This window comes from Microcebus murinus, chromosome 1 (assembly GCF_040939455.1).
Source record: "Microcebus murinus isolate Inina chromosome 1, M.murinus_Inina_mat1.0, whole genome shotgun sequence".
In the NCBI taxonomy this organism is placed as follows: Eukaryota; Metazoa; Chordata; class Mammalia; order Primates; family Cheirogaleidae; genus Microcebus; species Microcebus murinus.
The window spans coordinates 63535362-63549300 of record NC_134104.1 but is presented as its reverse complement, the minus strand read 5'-3'; the positions used below and the strand labels follow the sequence as shown (position 1 = coordinate 63549300).

The window sequence follows — 13939 nt, the reverse complement described above, 5'->3', positions numbered from 1 at the left end:
TTTTTAAGAAACAGAGCTTGAAATTGCTTTTATGGGCAAGTGAAGGGTATCAGAGAACATGGTGCATGGAAACTAGGTGATGAAAACAAATCTGGGATAACACCAATATGTAGGCAGTGAGTATAAGGAATCCAAAAAGAAGAAATTGAAGTTATGGGGATATTTAGGTAATATTGTGACACTATTAATATAAATGGAAAAGTGACAAAAAGAACCAGTTTGAGGGTAAGGAGAATGAATTTATTCTGGACAATCTTGAGTTTAATCATACATTTAAATCTTGAGTTTGATTATAGGGCATCTGTGTGTGTGTATATATATATACATATATACATACATATATGTAATATATAATATACACACACACATATATAGTATAACCTCTCTACATATATATTTATAAAGCAGTGTTAGGTACTTCATATGGCAGAATTGATAATTACAGAATTTGCAGCTGCTAGCATAAAGATTTAGGTAGAAATAAAATACAATTAAAATGAGTCTTACCAAATTTCTCAAGAGTTACTGATGGAGAATAAAATTCCAGGGGAGGAAATAAGGAAGGGGAAGGGGACAGAGAAGAGAGAAAGTTTGCTGGTTTATTTAATAAATGAGTTTGCTCATTTGTTTTCCTTTGTATTTTGATTTTTATAATTATAAAATTATAAAACTTAAAATTAAAAAAAAAACTAGCTCTTGAGACTTTACCAAATTTATTAATTAAATCTAGCAGTTTCTTGGATGAATCTATGGGGTTTTCTAGGTATAATATCATATCATCAGTGAAGAGCGAGAGTTTGATCTCGTCTGCCCCCACGTGGATGCCCTTAATACCCCTCCCTTGTCTGATTGCTATAGCTAGGACTATAAAATGAATATACACAAATCAGAAGCATTCATATATGCCAAGAACCATGAAGCAGAAATTCAAATAAAAAACACAATACCCTTTACTATAGCCCCAAGGAAAATTAAATATCAAGGAGTATACTTAACGAAAGATACAAAAGATTTATACAAGGAGAACTACGAAACACTGAAAAAAGAAATTGCAGATGATTTGAACAGATGGAAAAATCTACCTTGTTCATGGATTGGTAGAATCAATATCGTTAAAATGTCAATATTACCTAAAGTTATCTACAGAATCAATGCAATCCCCATCAAAATACCATCAGCATTCTTTATAGATCTAGAAAAAATAATTCTGCACTGTGTATGGAACCAGAAAAAACCTCCTGTAGCCAAAGCAATCTTAAGTAAGAAGAACAAACTGGGAGGCATCAGTTTTCCTGACTTCAAGCTTTACTATAAAGCAATAATAGTTAAACCAGCTTGACACTGGCACAAGAACAGAAGCATAGATATCTGGAATAGATCTGGGATACCAGAGATGAAACCATCAGTATACGGCAACCTAATATTTGATAAAGCAGACAAAAATATACAATGTGGAAAAGAATCCCTCTTCAATAAATGGTACTGGGAAAACTGGTTAGCTACATACAGAAGATTGAAACAGGATCCCTATCTCTCACCTCTCACAAAAATTCACTCAAGATGGATAACAGACGGACTTTGCATCCTGTTGCTTTCCTGCACGGACAGCATGAGCTTCACCACCCGCTCCACCACCTTCTCCACCAACTACCGGTCCCTGGGCTCCATCCGGGCGCCCAGCTATAGCGTCCGTCCCGCCAGCAGTGCAGCCAGCGTCTATGCAGGCGCCGGGGCTTGGGCTCCCGGATCTCCGTGTCCCGCTCCTCCAGCGTCCGGAGCGGCTGGGGGTCCGGGGGCCTGGCCGCGGGGATGGCTGGGGGTCTGGCAGGAATGGGGGGCATCCAGACCGAGAAGGAGACCATGCAAGAGCTGAACGACCGCCTGGCCTCCTACCTGGACAGAGTGAGGAGTCTGGAGATCGATAATCGGAGGCTGGAAAGCAAAATCCGGGAACACCTGGAGAAGAAGGGGCCCCAGGTCAGAGACTGGGCGCATTACTTCAAAATCATCGAAGACCTGAGGGCTCAGATCTTTGCAAATTCTGTGGACAATGCCCGCATCGTCCTGCAGATTGACAATGCCCGTCTTGCTGCTGATGACTTTAGAGTCAAGTATGAGACAGAGCTGGCCATGCGCCAGTCTGTGGAGAGTGACATCCATGGGCTCCGCAAGGTCATTGATGACACCAATATCACTCGGCTGCAGCTGGAGACAGAGATCGAGGCTCTCAAGGAGGAGCTGGTCTTCATGAAGAAGAACCAGGAGGAGGAAGTAAAAGGCCTACAAGCCCAGATTGCCAGCTCTGGGTTGACAGTAGAGGTAGATGCCCCCAAATCCCAGGACCTCAGCAAGATCATGGCGGACATCCGGGCCCAGTATGACGAGCTGGCCCGGAAGAACCGGGAAGAGCTGGACAAGTACTGGTCCCAGCAGATTGAGGAGAGAACCACAGTGGTCACCTCGCAGTCCGCCGAGGTCGGAGCTGCTGAGATGACGCTCACGGAGCTGAGACGTACAGTCCAGTCTTTGGAGATTGAGTTGGACTCCATGAGAAATGTGAAGGCCAACTTAGAGAACAGCCTGAGAGAGGTGGAGGCCCGCTACGCCATGCAGATGAAGCAGCTCAACGGGGTCCTGCTGCACCTGGAGTCAGAGCTGGCACAGACCCGGGCAGAGGGCCAGCGCCAGGCCCAGGAGTACAAGGCCCTGCTGAACATCAAGGTCAAGCTGGAGGCTGAGATTGCCACCTACCGCCGCCTGCTGGAAGATGGGGAAGACTTCAATCTTGGTGATGCCCTGGACAGCAGCAACTCCATGCAAACCATCCAGAAGACCACCACCCGCAGGATAGTGGACGGCAAAGTGGTGCCTGAGACCAACGACACCAAAGTTCTGAGACATTGAGGAAGTAGCAGCAGGGTGCCTTTATACTAATAAAAAATTGACAGGTCATTGAAAAAAAAAAAAAAAGATGGATAACAGACTTAAACCTAAGGCATGAAACCTTAAGAATCCTAGAAGAAGATGTTGGGAAAACCCTATTAGACATTGGTCTAGGCAAATAATTTTTGAGGAAGAGCCCCAAGGCAATCACTGCTGCATCAAAAATAAACAAATGGGATCTCATCAAATTAAAAAGTTTCTGCACAGCTAAGGAAACCATCATCAGAGCAAATAGACAACCCACAGAGTGGGAGAAAATATTTGCTCTCTACACTTCTGATAAAGGTCTAATAACAAGAATCTATCTAGAACTTAAAAGAAGAAACAAGAAAAAATCAAACAATCGCATCAAGAAATAGGCAATGGAAATGAACAGAAACTTCTCCAAAGAAGACAGAATAAGGGCCTACAAACATATAAAAAAAATGCTCAACATCTCTAATCATCAGAGAAATGCAAATCAAAACCACAATGAGATACCATCTAACAACAGTGAGAATGGCTTGTATCAAGAAACCCCAAAACAACAAAATGCTGGCGAGGATGTGGAGAGACAGGAACACTCCTACACTGCTGGTGGAACTGCAAATTAGTGCAACCTCTGTGGAAAAGAATTTGGAGATACCTCAAACAGCTAGATATAGAAATACCATTTGACCCAGTAATAGCATTGTTAGGCATCTACCCAAAAGAGCATAAGACATTCTACTATAAAGACATCTGCACCCAAATGTTTATGGCAGCACAATTCACTATTGCAAGATCATGGAAACAACCCAAGTGTCCGTCAATTCATGAGTGGATAATTAAAATTTGGTATATGCTCACAATGGAATACTACTCAATTCTAAGAAATGACAGTGAGCTAGCACCGTTTATGCTATCCTGCACTAAGCTTAAGCCTGTTATCCAAAGTGAGGTGACACAAGATCAAGAAAATGGGCTCCACATCTACTCGCTATCAAATTGGTACTGACTGATTAAAATTATGGTGCTCAAATGGTAATAGTGCTCACTAGGGTTTGGGGGAGGGGCAGATACACATCTTAGGGTTGTGGCAAGCATGGGGGCGGGAGGGAATACCTCTAACCCTTCCTAGGGAAAGGCAAAGATATACAATGTAATCCAAAGGTCAGAAAAGGAAAAAAAAAACTTTTATTGGGTTGTGGGCAGATGGGAGAGGGGAGGAGGGGAAGAATTTATACTTACAAAATAGGTGTGATGCGCACCACCTGGGGGTAGGACACACTTGATGTTTTGGTAAGGCGGGGTGTGGAGGGAGGAATGGCAGGGGCAATATATGTAACCCTAACAATATTTGTACCCCCATAATATGATAAAATAAAAGAAAAAAAACTAGCTCTTGAGAATAAAAAAGTGCTTTGTATTACAAATTTTGTACTGAAAAAAAAAATCCACTGACCTAGGAAGTCTTTTCCAACTCCTTAACATGGTTTATAGGCCCTTAAATCTTACTACTTACTTTTCCAGCTTCACCCAGTATCATTCTATCTCTAAGCTTCAGCTATGTCATGTTCTCTCTTACCTTCAAGTTTTTACTCATGCTGTACCGAATTGCTCTTCGACGTCAGTACTATGCACTCCCTCTCATTCCTTGGAAAATGAATTTGAGTCAAGCAGTTTTCTTAAACTTGAAAATAGTCCATTTTGAACTTCCTTCCCCTCCTTCTCATTTCCTCACTTGGGAATTTTACCTTCCATCAGTAACTCTAAAGGTTATTTAACAATATTTTTACAGAAAAAAAAGTACCTGAGAGCATGTCACTCACTTCAGCACTGACAATGGAAGAAGAAATAACACCAATTTCAAAACTTTTAAAATTATTTCCATAAGCTAGACCACCACCATAAACAGTACCCAAAACCATTCCCATAAGCTTGGGTAGGGACTAGTAGATATAGAATGAAGAATCGATACTGCTAAGAGGGTGAAGACTGGGAAAATATTACAGAGTCAAAAGGTGAGCTGTGAAGGAGGAAAGGCAAAGTTTTCTAAATTTGAACTGGCTTTCTGTCACCTCTGTCTTTTCTTATAAAACTCTATCTTCCTTTTTTTTGTTTTTTACTGCCATAAATTATGGCTTCCAAATAGGCTTTCTTTCTTTCAGTGATTGATTATGGAACAAATAGTAATATGAACCCAGTCTCATAGTTTTCTCTTTTATATGAGTATATTGTTTCAAAAAATTAATAGACTTTATGTTTTTAGATCAATTTTAGGTTTATAAAAAATTGAGCAGATAGTACAAAGAGTTCCCATATACATCTTCTGTCATTTCCCCAATTATTAACATCTTGTATTAATGTGGCACATTTGATATAATTAATGAACTGATAGTGATATATTATTATTAGTTAAAGCCTTGAAAGAATAATAGAATACTGACATAGCAACTTGAAGAAGATAACTTCCCCATTACATCTCATTAAATACATAAGAAAAAAGTTTGCAAATATTTACAAACCAGATGTCAAAAGTTAAATCTATACTTATTTTGTATTTTGTCATCATTTTTGGTCTAGGTCTATATGTTAAGAATGGCAAAGAACTTTTCTATAATATTGAGAGATTTGTTATATTAGTTCTAGGAATTGTTTATTTCTATGCTTGTGATACAGAAAACCATAACTGTTACCATATTTATTAGAATATTTGTTATTAGGAAATTGTCCTTCACTTATGGCTTTAAACTTATGTGACACAGGTGGCTGATTTTACCTTTAAACTTGTGAGGAATGCCTAGGGAACATATAATATATCCAACATATGTAATCATTTATTGAATTAAAGAATGGATGAATTAGTAATTCATTATGACCCCACGCATGTGGCTCTAACTCAACCAGTATAACAGAATTGTGCATATTTCCTTATATTAATAAATAAAAATGTAGTAAAAGGTATTTTCTCATGTGAAATATATATTTAAAATAAAATAATCTTAACAGGTTAGCTTTTAAAACAGTGAATTTCTCTGAATTTGCCATATTATTAATAGAGAGCTATTCTATAGTCTATATGAATTTAGCACACTAGTTAACAAAGAAAACACAACTTTAACCTGCCATACAATATCTATCCTTTTAAAATAAAATCCCTATCCTACGTATGAATGAAATTATTTTTATGTTTTATATAAAAAGTATCTGAAAACTATTTATTATCATATATAGGAAAGAGGAAGACATTTGTAATAAGAAAACATTTCAAAATATTCAAAGGAATGACAGGAGGAATCATGCTCATCTCTTCTTTGAAAGGAAAAAAAAGATAATTCAAGTAGGAAGAGAATACAACATACACCTAGCAACAATACTTTTAATGTAGGTCAAATTCTCTAGGTACTAGGATGAAAAGGAAAGACACTGTGTAGCTTGTCTTTGAAACAATATGGGAAGATTATAAAACTTTTCACTTTAGGCCAGACAGCTTCTATAAGTGTTCTGAGTTCTTCAAGGATGATGTAAAAACATTCATAGGCTCTGATCTGGCATGGATATTTGGAGAAATGTTTCAATTTATTGAAAATAAACTTTTGCTTTAAAGTTTTCCTTAGTGCTTTCCAGAAACTTCATTCCCCAGGCATTTAGAGGTTAGCAGTTCCATAGTTTACTACCATAGAAATGGCTGTACTCTTTTGGCCTGAAGGAAAGGTACAATGTGACGAATTTTGGAATAGTATATGATTTATGAAATTCTCAATAGTTCCTATTCTCAGAATACTCATAAGCTTTGCCCCAAATCAATATAAGCTAATGTTTTATAATACCTTCTATCTAAATTTGAAAAAATAGCAATGAGGGAATGCTCTTACCACTTGGCAATACCATTACTGGCTCTGTAAACCTTTGTTCATCTGTTGATGGTAGGTTTAGGGAAATGATTAACACCATTCCCAGACTAGTTCCAACAAACAGACAAGGTGAGATGGTAGAATCATTTTTCCGTGCAAAGGAGTCCATGAAGTATAGTGCCGTAATTGCTTCTTTAGAATCTTTGTCAATACTAGAGATGCTAGAGCTTCTAGAACGATTATAGGAATTTTCTCGATTTTCTATGGAAATTTTTTTAAAAAAGATTGTTAGCATATTTCCACAACAAGCACAAGTCAGACTTAACACACAAAAGCCAAAATTATGAGGAAGAAGTAGAATTTAATTCTTTGTTAATTGACCTGGAACGCAGCTTATTCAGTTTACCAGCTTATTTTAAAAATGGATAAACTGAAGTCTGAAAGTATAGATCACAAACTTAGGGAGAGCTAGACTAGAACTTGAGTCTCCACAATTTCAGCTCACTATTTTTCTCTCTCTGCACAAACACACAAGTAGTTAAAAATTTCTTTCTGGAAAAAAGATTTAGTCTAAATAGTAAAGTTTATAAGATTTTCTGATACTGTTTACACTGTGCTTCCCTCCTAACTCTCAATTGTTGGAAGTATTTCTAACCATTTCTTGGCAATTCCCATTTACTGACAATATTGTGGCTATTGGCATGAAAGAACTTACTGGGTCACAAATCTTCTGTGGCAAACATATTCTATATCTGGGGTGATTACAATTGTAAAAATTAAAGTTTTTTTTTTTTTTTTTTTTTTTTTTTTTTTTTTTTGAGACAGAGTCTCACTTTGTTGTCCAGGCTAGAGTGAGTGCCGTGGCGTCAGCCTAGCTCACAGCAACCTCAAACTCCTGGGCTCGAGTGATCCTTCTGCCTCAGCCTCCCGAGTAGCTGGGACTACAGGCATGCGCCACTATGCCCGGCTAATTTTTTTTATATATATATCAGTTGGCCAATTAATTTCTTTCTGTTTATAGTAGAGACGGGGTCTCGCTCTTGCTCAGGCTGGTTTTGAACTCCTGACCTTGAGCAATCCGCCCGCCTCGGCCTCCCAAGAGCTAGGATTACAGGCGTGAGCCACAGCGCCCGGCCAAAATTAAAGTTTTTACTAAGGCAAAAATGCAATGGTTATCTCTCCCTGGTTTCAAGCTGCCTACCTTGAATCCAAATCTAGTTCTAATTTTGCCTAGGGTTAAATAAGGAGATCTAGATTGTGCTACCCTGTTGATAGTGGTAATCCTTCTGAGAGGCTTTTAGCTCACTTAAAGGAACTGGGTAGGTTCAGTTTCTCCTCTTATCAATACTTGCACATGTACATACCCCAGTCATAAACTCACACATCTCAGTAAAATATCAGTAAGGTTGTACTTTTCTTATGATCACTCCAGATTATAAATTCTTCATATTTTTTTTCTACTGCCTTCACTCTCCTTTCCCTCTTAAAAGGTACAGTGTGACTCATAACTACTTTTATGGAAAGAGACTAAATGTAGGTTTTTCAGATTATCTCTTTTCTAGAAAACAAAATATGGCCTTCCTAAAGTTTCTCATTTTTATCTCTCAGCAAATTTATAAAAATAGTCATTTGTCACAAAATTTAGAAATGAGAGGAAGCCTGGAGATAATCTATATATTTTACAGATTTGGAAATAGAGATTCAGAGTTAAGTATTTCTCCCAGAATCCAACACAAATCAAAATTCCCACCTCTTATTACAGTGATTAAGAATGTTGCTACTTTTATGATCCTTACATATTGCTTCTATTATAACATTCCTAGCTAATATTATGTCTCCAAAATTTTTCCATTCATGGTTCATCACCAAAGTTGATACTCATAGATACCTAATAGAGAAATAACATTATCTATATGTCCAGGGGATCAGATTTAGTATATCATAATATTATATAAATAAAAGATGAAATATAAATTTTATTTAAAAAAATTTTAAAGAACAATATAGATCATTATCAAAAAATTTAAGGGGTAGTAAATGGGGAGTTATTTTATAGCATAGAATTACTATAGCATAATTTCCTAAAATTACTTTTTCCTGTCTCTCTCCCTAAAGCTCTTTATCAACAAAACAGTAGCAGCAGAGTTATAAGACTTCCTTTTCTTTCCCTGTCTAAGAATTCTGGCCTCTGGCTCTTATACTTCACTTTCTGTTTCCATACTCATTTCATAAATAAGAAAATAGTCATTCCTTTTTAAAATATATTAAGATGAAGCCTATAAATGTTAGAATTTAATATCTTGCCTTTGCCTTTTTTCTTGATCACATTCGACAGTTGAGAAAATTAAGGTTCCAAGATATTAAATAACTCTCTACAGCTACAGATCCCAAAAGGCTTATCATTGAGATTGAAATAAACTCTCAATTATTTTTGGAAGGGTAGAGAACTAAGGCCTAGATCTCCCTTTGTACAAAGGAGGAGAACCTACTGGTAATCAGACTATTTTAGTTTTAGAGATGATGAAGGAGGTGTAGTGAGGAACTGAGTTGGAGTTATGGCTATAGCCCCATCAGGCTCTCAGTTACTCATTACCTACTAGTTTTAAAAATATTTTTCACATGTGATCTCTGTCCCTTGTCTCCCAGCTCCCACTACCATAGTAAACCAAATTTTAACTTTACCTATGAAAATTAATGTTTAACCTACCTTCTGTTGTAACCGGTAAAGAAATCTCCATGCAAGCAGCTGACTGTGCCTTTCGAAATGGTGGTCTTCCAGGACCCCAGCGATTTACTTTTGAAACGTCAGCACTGGAAAGACGTTTTCCAGAACTGCAACTCTGAGAAGTTGGACTTGTGCAATGTCCATTTACATGATCTGTATTGAGAGGAGGAAGGTAGCATAAATATCAAATTAAATCTTAATATAAAGGAATCCAAAGATATAGATTAAAAAATGAAGATGAGTAAGAATTCCTTTTTTTCCCCAAGTCATATGAATGTGGCTAAGTCCTTGCTATTTTAAGATTTAATCATAATGTCAGTTGTTAGCCAAAAAGTTCAAAAGATATTAGAGCAGGGTCTCACTCTGTCACCCAAGCTGGAGTGCAGTGGCACAGTCATAGCTCATTGTAACCTTACACTTCTGGGTTCAAGTGACCCACAATCTCATCCTCCCAGGTAGCTAGGACTACAGGTGTGCATCACCACACCCAGCTATCTTATTTTTTCTTAAGATGGGATTCTTGCTATGTTGCTCAAGCTGGTCTCAAATTTCTAGGCTCAAGTGATCCTCCTGCTTTGGCCTCCCAAAGTACTGGGATTACAGGAGTGAGCCACTGTGTTTGGCCAAAAGATATTTATTAAGTATAAGATTCATTTTATGTTAACATAGTTAAAAATTTATTTTATATCCCACTATATATTTTATCATTTAATGGCAATACAAAATGGATTATACTACTATTGAACTTTTTGTTGTATAATTTAAAAATACATCAATTTATATTAATATAAGTTTTGAAAGTACTTTAAGTAGTTAGAGTTTAAAAGATAGAATGAAAGCATCTTACTGTGTAGTTGAGGATGACACTTAGGAATACTAGAACCAAACTGCCTTGTCTGGGCTCAAATCCCAGTTCTGCCACTTAATATTTGTAGAGATTACTGAAGTCTTCATGATTTATTTTCTTCTGTAAATTTTGAATATTGTTACCTACCTCTTATCAAGTTTTTGCAATTTTTTTGATAATAATACATGTCACATGCTAAAATATGTGCTGGTATATATAAACTCTGAACAAAATTTAATTATTATTTTCAATCTTATTCCAGTATATAAAACTGCTCATGTCTAAGACAACAGTTTTGTTCATTTAGAATTTGGGAGTTTAACTCTGATTTGATATAACTTAAAAACTTAGAAATGCATTAAAATATGTCTTATTTTTCTTAATGCTAACAAATTGTAATTGAAACACCACCTCATAGTTCTGTAATATGAAGAATACATTTTAAAATGTGCTTTTGTGGTCATTCAAAGGATGATAGAGTTACATGGAAAAGAATCATGCTTAATGTCCATGTTGGACATGGAGAAGTAGCATTCAGTATCCACTGCAATATAACCTTTCTGTATTGTAGAGTTTACAAACCTAAGATTGTACACTTCTCAGATTCTCCTGCAGATGGTGCAAGGATGAGAATTAGTTTTTACCATTTAAATGTGCTGGCACATTTTACTATTTTTAAAATGAGAGTTAACACGTATCAAATACTTAAATGCTTGGCATTTTATACACATTATCTCATTAAATCTTTACAACAATTATACAGTGTAGATGTTTTTATTATTATCCTGATTTTGCAGATGAGGAAACTGAAGATTGGAAAAAGGGCTCAGAAATTTTTCTCATATCACATAAGTATTAACCATGTTCCGAGGAAGGATTCTAATCAGGATTTTCTCACCTAGTGTTTGTATGCTTAAATACTAGACTACAGGGTCAGCTAAAATATTTGGGAAAGAGTAGCAATTTTGAAGACATTAGTATGATTTACAAGGTGCATGTAATAATAATATACACTGAGATCCAAGCTTTTTGGAAGTTTGACTAAAATGTGCCTCAGAAAGGACTATTTGGGATTAAATCTATCTGAGAATCACTGAGCTTTTTGTATCTAGATATCTATATTTCCTCCAAGTCTTGGGAAGTTTTCAGTTATTATTTCATTAAATAGGCTTTCTATGCCTTTGTCCATCTCTTCTCTTTCTAAAGCTCCCCAAATTCCAAATATTTGTTCACTTGATGGTGTTCGTATGTCATGTAGGCTTTCATTGTTCTTTTTTATTTTTTTCTTCTTCTTCGTTTTTTTTTTTTTTTTTGGTCTTACTGGATTATTTCAAAAGGTATGTCTTCAAGTTCAGAAATTATGTCTTCTGCTTCATCTAGATTATTGTTGAAGCTCTCAATTGTATTTTTTTAATTCATTCACCGAATTCTTCAAGTTCTAGGATTTGTTTGGTTCTTTTTTATGATATCTATCACTTTGTTGAATTTCTCATTCAAATCATGAAATTTTTTCCTGGTTTCTTTGTATTGTTTATCTGTATTCTCTTATATCTTGCTGAGTTTCCATAAGATTATTATTTTGGATTCCTTTTTGGGTATTTCACAGATTTCTTTTTCTTTGGCATCTGTTCCTTTGGAGTATTATGTTTTATTGATTTTTCATTTTTTTGTGTGTTATGTTAATATCTGCACATCTGGTAAACTGTCACTTCTCCCAGTTTTATGAGGTAGCTGCAGCTTTCCTGTGGACGTATCTATAGTATCAGTTGGGTTGGGTGCTTTGGCTTTGGCTAGGCACTACAATGTAGTCTCCATATGATTACTCTGGGTGTAACCAATGTTAGTAGTTTCTATAAGTTCCTTAGTGGTTTAGGCTGAAGTTGTTTGTGGAGGCTGTGGTAAAGATTTTCTGGGCATGGGTGTTCCAGGTGGGCTGGTCCTCAGGCTCCTAGGTTGGGCATGTGGGCACCAGCAGTGGTGGTGGTAGGCCAATTTGCAGGTCTCCAGGTGACTGTGCAGGCATCAGTGGTGGCAGCATTGGACCCTGGGCAAGCTGGTCCTTGGGCCCCTAGTAGGCTATGCAGGTGCCAGAAAGCCAGATAGCCTGCTCCTTGGGTCTCCAAGTGTGACTTATGGGCCCTGGCAGTGGCAATAGCAGGTAGGTCCTCAGGTGCCTGAGTGGGGTGCCCATACACCCCATTTGCAATGTTGGCAGTGGGCTTGTAGGACCAGTCCCCCGGTCCCCAAGTGGCATGCATGGGTGCTTGTAGTGTCAGCAGTGGGCCAGGTGGCCTGGTCCCTAGACCCTGGGTGGGGTACATGAGTGCCAGCAGTATCCTTGGCATGGTGGACAGGCTGGTCCCTGGACCTCTGGGAGGGGCATGCAAGTATGCAGTAGCCCCACAACTAGAGGGTTGCTATTGGTGGCAGTAGCCCTGGGAAGGCTGCTCTCAGTCTCTGGGGAGAGTACATCTTGGTTCCCTAGTCCTGGGGGAAGCTTCTCCAATGTGCTTCCTGGGGTATAGGGCACTGCACAGGCTCAGATGTCAGCAAGGTAGCTGGCTGCATGACTGGGTCAAGCTGGCATCACAATGCTGCAGCATTCTAGGTGGATGTGTGGGTATATCTGTGGGGCACCAGGAATGTGGAGATGCAGGAGCTATTAGTCCCCAGCCAGGATGTAGTTCACTTTTGGCTCTGCTCTCAAAATAGCACCAGCAGTGGGACCCAGCACAAATTCCCTCTCTGGAACAACGCAGTCATATGGATTCCAGGAAGCTCCCTACACTAAGCTAAGGGCCCATGAGGGCTGAGGGGATTCCCTACAGCTAAGATTGCAGGCATCTGTGGTGGGAATATAGACTGTTGGGGGTTATCTTGCTTACCTTTTCTCCACAATGAGAAGTCTCTTTTGGTTGTGAGCCAAGCTAGCCAGGTGCCCTGCTTCCCTCTCTATGCTGCCATCTTGAACTTCCATGCCTCAGAGGGTCCCTGTTGCTTTCCTGCTAGATTCCAGTATTCTTCCGTAGACACTCTATATGACATGTGGTTATCTACTTGCTGTTTTGGTCCTTCTTTGTGGAGGATGTCAGTGCTCGGTGTCTCTAGTCAACCATTGTGGTGACCTTTCTCAAGATCCAAGCCTTTCAGAACCACTCATCTTCCATATTGACACAGATCTCAGAAATCCGAGATGGAATAGCAGAAATATCCCATGATGAGTAAGCCATGGGGAAGCTGAAGTCAAGAGCTTTCTTTCCCCCTTCCTATCGAATCCAGTCTCACAAATAAGAGCACAGAGGACAACAGCTGGGATTAATGAATTAGCATGAATTAGAAAATGGCAACTACAGTTGACATAGTGGTTCACACCTGTAATCCTAGCACCTTGGGAGGTCGAGGCAGGAGAATTACTTGAGGCCAGGAGTTAAAGACCAGCATGAGCAAGATAGCAAGACCCATCTCTACAAAAAATAGAAAAATTAGCTGGCCATGGTGGTACATGCCTGTAGTCCCAGCTACTTAGGAGACTTGGGCAGGAGGACAGCTTGAGCCCAGGAAATTAAGGTTGCAGTGAGCTATGATGATGCCACTGTGCTCTAGCCAGGG

General features: G+C 38.4%; 1 protein-coding gene and 1 pseudogene across 8 annotated transcripts in view; one reads left to right on the top strand and one right to left on the bottom strand.

Moving 5' to 3' along the window:
- STXBP5L (syntaxin binding protein 5L) overlaps nt 1–13939 on the bottom strand; it is a 346530-nt gene that overhangs the window by 28440 nt on the left and 304151 nt on the right. For all 7 annotated transcript variants that reach the window (XM_076001837.1, XM_076001841.1, XM_020287216.2 and 4 more), the window contains 2 exons: nt 9466–9636; nt 6780–7019 (listed from right to left, as the gene is read on the bottom strand). In XM_076001837.1, coding sequence (XP_075857952.1) covers nt 6780–7019; nt 9466–9636 — 411 coding nt within the window. The remainder of the gene's footprint in view (nt 1–6779; nt 7020–9465; nt 9637–13939) is intronic.
- Nucleotides 1379–2964, top strand: LOC142870590 (keratin, type I cytoskeletal 18 pseudogene; annotated as a pseudogene). Its single transcript, XR_012918931.1, has one exon. The product of XR_012918931.1 is annotated as a keratin, type I cytoskeletal 18 pseudogene (transcript).